General features: G+C 45.0%; 1 protein-coding gene across 1 annotated transcript in view; it reads left to right on the top strand.

Moving 5' to 3' along the window:
* Positions 1 to 5000, top strand: part of asic1b (acid-sensing (proton-gated) ion channel 1b) — a 219240-nt gene that overhangs the window by 33022 nt on the left and 181218 nt on the right. Inside the window, exon 2 of the mRNA XM_042090129.1 lies at positions 1277 to 1472. Coding sequence (XP_041946063.1) covers positions 1277 to 1472 — 196 coding nt within the window. The remainder of the gene's footprint in view (positions 1 to 1276; positions 1473 to 5000) is intronic.

The following is a 5000-nucleotide window of genomic DNA, read 5'->3' as shown; positions in this document are numbered from 1 at the left end:
TACAAGGCTTCCGTTTTAACATTCCATATGTTATCTTAATGCAGAGGAAGTAGATTGGGAACCAAATAGAACGTTCAAGCATTGTTTTTGTTTTTATTGTTGAACGGGTCTATACAGTAAAAAAAACACAGTCTGGAGGGAGCCCATGCACCAAAAAGAGTTTCTCTGTGAATACTGAAGGGAGGGGTGAGCTACAGTACGTCCCTGGTGTGTTTGATTTGGTCCTTGGTTAAAATATAATGTATGTTGTTTTGGAAAAAAAAAATCTGCTAATAGATTTGTAGTCAATTGTAGACCGAACAATATTAACAATATATTTGTAAACATCCAGAGCTTATGTTGGGTGCGTGCGCAGCATGGGGTCAGAAAATAGAGCAGCTAATAGACCTGCATGTTGAGCTGTCAAGGTATGTACTGTCATTGTCACCCAAGGACCACAAACCGTACCTTAATAAATTAGTATTAGCTAATGGCGATTGTTTGCCTGATCCTATGGAAGAGTATTAGAAATTACATATCACATGTGTATGTGTATCACAAAATTTTCGAGAAACAGTCAGAAATAACTTCTGAGATTAAAGTCAAATGAAGGTGCAAGTGGTTCGCACTCTGAAAAAAATGACTAGACAAAGTCTTACAAAAAGGTGCAAATAGTTTTAATAGAGCAAGAGCTGACGTTTCAGCCATCTGGCTATCCAGCGCTGCCACTGTTCCGCTGCAGAACCATGGAGAACAATAGGAAACCTGCTGCTTGCTGCCTGCTGAAGTGATCCCCGGCTTAGGCGTCAAGCTGAGTACATACAGATGTAATGGCTAAAAATGTGCAGCATGACAGTCTGTAGCAATCCACTTTAGTGTAAACTTGTGCAGTTATTTGACAGCATTTGAATTGCACTGACTTCACATGCCTTCTCTGAAATGCATTCAGTTCTCATAACACAGGTTTCTTAGGGTCATTTCTGATGTTTATGTGAGGCAGAGGGCGAATGGTTTTACTTAGCGTAATTGCTTGTGACCAATAAAAGAAGGCATAAAAAGATGACAGATTTATTGTGTGAAATAAAGCTGTTTTTATACGCACTTCACACACATACACACAGGTGCTACCAGACCTAAGGAGTGATTAATGTGGCCAGCTAATCTTGAACGTGCACATTCATGTGTCAATCAAGCTCATGTGTCAATCCAACCCTGTTACCTGTGTGTATGTGAGATCTGATTGTCTGCCGCCCTGTGCATGTGAAGTCTGATTGGCCGCTACTGATGTGCCCATTAGGTACGAGATCCGTGACACTCACATGGTGGAGGAGAGCGTCCTGGAGACCCTGAAGGTGAAGGCGGACTTCCACAGCTTCAAGCCACGCCCCTTCAACATGCGCGAGTTCTACGACCGCACGGGCCATGACATCAAGGAAATGCTGCTCTCCTGCTACTACCGGGGCTCCGAGTGCAGCGCAGACGACTTCAAAGTGGTGAGTCACCCAGTGAGATGACCAACAGCGCCACACCCCTCCCCAGAGGCTTGGAGTGGCAATGCAGTGGCTAGTGGATATTTAAGTTGTATTGATTGCACTTGTATACACACATACACATACACAAACACACACGCACAAACCTCTCACTGAAACACTTCAGTACACTGTCTTGTCCCTACATTACACTGGCTCTACATACAAACTCGCTGTACAAAATTTCCCTCTTTGTAGTTAGTCTTTAGTTAGCTCTTTAATTAGAAATGTTTCTTTGAAATAACACGGACATGCACACACACACACACACACACACACACACACACACACACACACACACACACACACACACACACAAGACAAACTATGGTTACAGAATCTCGTTTGGAATAATTTTGAGTGGGCTCTATTCAGCTTTGTTGTGTTTTTTTGCGCTCCCTCAGGAATGCTTAGCAGCTGCAGTTCCAGTTCAAAGAAATAGAAAAGTTGCCTCGGCGTCCTCTGTCCCCTGTTTAGTGTTCTGAGCGTGGGACCACACACGCCCATCTGTTTGTGACTTTTAGAAGCTGTCTTTGTGTTTGCTGTGTGGGTCCTGCCTTGTACACCTCTTACTAGCTTTGACCACACAGCTGTGTTGGTGATGACCCCCTGGGGTCTCATACACACACAGACACACACACACACACACACACACACACACACACACACACACACATGGACACACACAAACACACACACACACACACACACACACACACACACACACACACACACATACATACACACACACACACACACACACACACACACACACACACACACACACACATACACACACACACACACACACACACACACACACACACACATACGCGCACACACACACACACACACACACACACACACACACACACACACACACACACACACACACACACACACACAAACCCAAATGGTCTCTGTGGCGTGCACACCACCATCTGATGTTAAGTTTGGCATGAACAGCTCTATTGTAGCATGATGGTCACACACAGTCAGGCAGGTACCTCACACTCACACACACACTCACTATCTGAGTACTCATGCCTAACCTACTGATGATGAACTGTCTGAGGGGAGAATTTGAGGTGATACTTCTCCATCTCTTTTTCTCCCCATCACCCCCCCCCCCTCTCTCTCTCTCTCATGCTGTCTCTCTCTGTTATCTATCACGTATATTCACACACACACACACACACACACACACACACACACACACACACACACACACACACACACACACATACACACTCTCCCTTTGTTAATGCACTGATGGCCTTCATGACTTTGCTCTGACTTTCTGAGTGTGGCTGCGCTGATGAAGGAGACTATCTTCACCCCTGTTTCATTATGCTGCTGCTGCAGCTGCTGCTGCTCTCCATAAGATCAAAGCAGCCGTGATATGACAGGGGACATGGCGTGCCTCTGAAACTTGCAGTGGGAGACCGCAGCTCCCTAGTCCCTGGGATACGCAGAGTAAGGCATAGGAACTAGAGGAACCGGAGGAACCAGAGGAGACGGGCACTGGGCACGGACCCATGGGTGGAGTAGACCAGGGAAGGGTTGGCCAGGCAAGGACGACAGTGTCCAGGCACAGGCCAGCAGCAGGGACTAGCACTGGACCGGATGGGCTCATGGAAGTGTGAGTGTGTTCAACACCAAACATTACATTAAAAAGATGTAAGCTCTGATATGGTTGGAAAGTGTCTATGCAAATACCACACACACACACACACACACACACACACACACACACAAACACACACACACACACACACACACACACACACACACACACACACACACACACACACACACAAACACATAAACATACCAACACACAGACAGACAGGCACAGAAACAGAAATACATCCACAGACCCATTGGGCCCTAATTTGAAAGTGCCACAAGCATGACAAATGGGCTCCATGCATCAGCAATGTGCTGTGACAACATAGGAAGGGATATCTATGGGTGTTTAAGCAATAAGCCCCGAGAGGTCGTAGGTTACGCTGATTCTACAACAGCTAAGGGGCGTTGTTAGGCAAGACGTGCTAGTGGAGAGCCTAAAACCCCCCTTAGCTGTTGTAGAATCAGTGTAACCTACGGACTCGAATGGCTTATTGCTTTTCTAAAACTGTTGCTTTAAATACCTGGCAAAGTTTCATAAGGTAAAGGCAAAGCAACGAGAAATGATAACGATTTATTCATAGATAATCATTCTTCCGCCAATAAATATATTTCCTCTATCTGAATGGTTGCCAAGCAATGTCGAGACGCAGCTACTTTAACTTTTGTATCAAGTTATGGTAGCGCAGTAATATATAACGGAATGCGGTCAAGGTGTATGTTTTTGCTGGATTTTACAACACCATTGAACGTGATTCAGCCAATCACAATCCAGGACCGGAACTATCAGGTTTAGAAAAATTAATTGACATATAGCAGTGCGCCATCAAGCCTAAATGGCTTGAGTTAATACTGGATGTGGCTATGAAGCCATGCTACAGTATATCAGCCAGACATCACAATGATTCGGCCATGCCACGTTACTAATATTCACACAGAGCTCAGTAATTGTTCTACATTCAACAACATATTTCCTGTGGCGAACGGAGCAGTTTCTACAGTACCACAGGGAATGGAGGTTCTTATGCGGAAGGTCTGCCTGACATGAAATCGTGTCTGAGAGAAAGTGTTGCTTTGAAGCAAGTCATTTATACAGGAAACTGCCACTGCTGTGAGTGGACGCGTGCTAGCTGTTACGTCCCTTGTCTAGGGCTTTAGGGAAATAACAAAGAGCAATAACGGGCAGACAAAAGATATGAAATTAATTATATTTATTAATAACAAAAATAGAATAACTTAGGAAACTAAGGCTCAATTTTAAGGTTAACGAAAAAGTATACGGCAAGAGCCGGAAAAATCAACAGGCCTACAAAGTAGGCCTGAACAGGCCGCAGTACACTTCCCGGCCTCTCACTCCGGGGCTGGGCCCGAAGGTGGCGAGGAGTGGCGTGGCAGGCGTCTCAAAGAAAGTCGGAAGAGCGCCCCTGCTGACGTCACGGCTGAACTTTTAAAGGGCCAGCAGCCAGAAACATCCAATGAGTGTGGTTGGTCAATTAAACTGCACCGGCAATCAGTAAACTGGCTGAGAGGCAATCTGCAAGACACAAATGAACAAGAGAGCCACAAGCCACAAGGAACAGATATTTTATACAGATACTGTATATACGACCACAGGGTCGTAACATAGCATTGTGCGGACTCATCAGTGTTTGTGCTTAGGTCAAGGTTATCAAATTAACAATATGATTCTGTCAAGATATCAAATTGTCTTAAGGCCATGCAGCAGTTTACTGTGTGGTGTCAGCTGCATAGCCCATCACCAAAGTTGGGGCCCTCATATTACACGGCTTAATATGTTGCTGTTTTGAAGCTTAATTTGTTATATTGTGGTCCCTCGGTCTAAATATGAAGTCAGAAGTAAAT

This window comes from Alosa sapidissima, chromosome 4 (genome assembly GCF_018492685.1).
Source record: "Alosa sapidissima isolate fAloSap1 chromosome 4, fAloSap1.pri, whole genome shotgun sequence".
In the NCBI taxonomy this organism is placed as follows: Eukaryota; Metazoa; Chordata; class Actinopteri; order Clupeiformes; family Clupeidae; genus Alosa; species Alosa sapidissima.
This window is presented reverse-complemented; position numbering and strand designations above follow the sequence as displayed.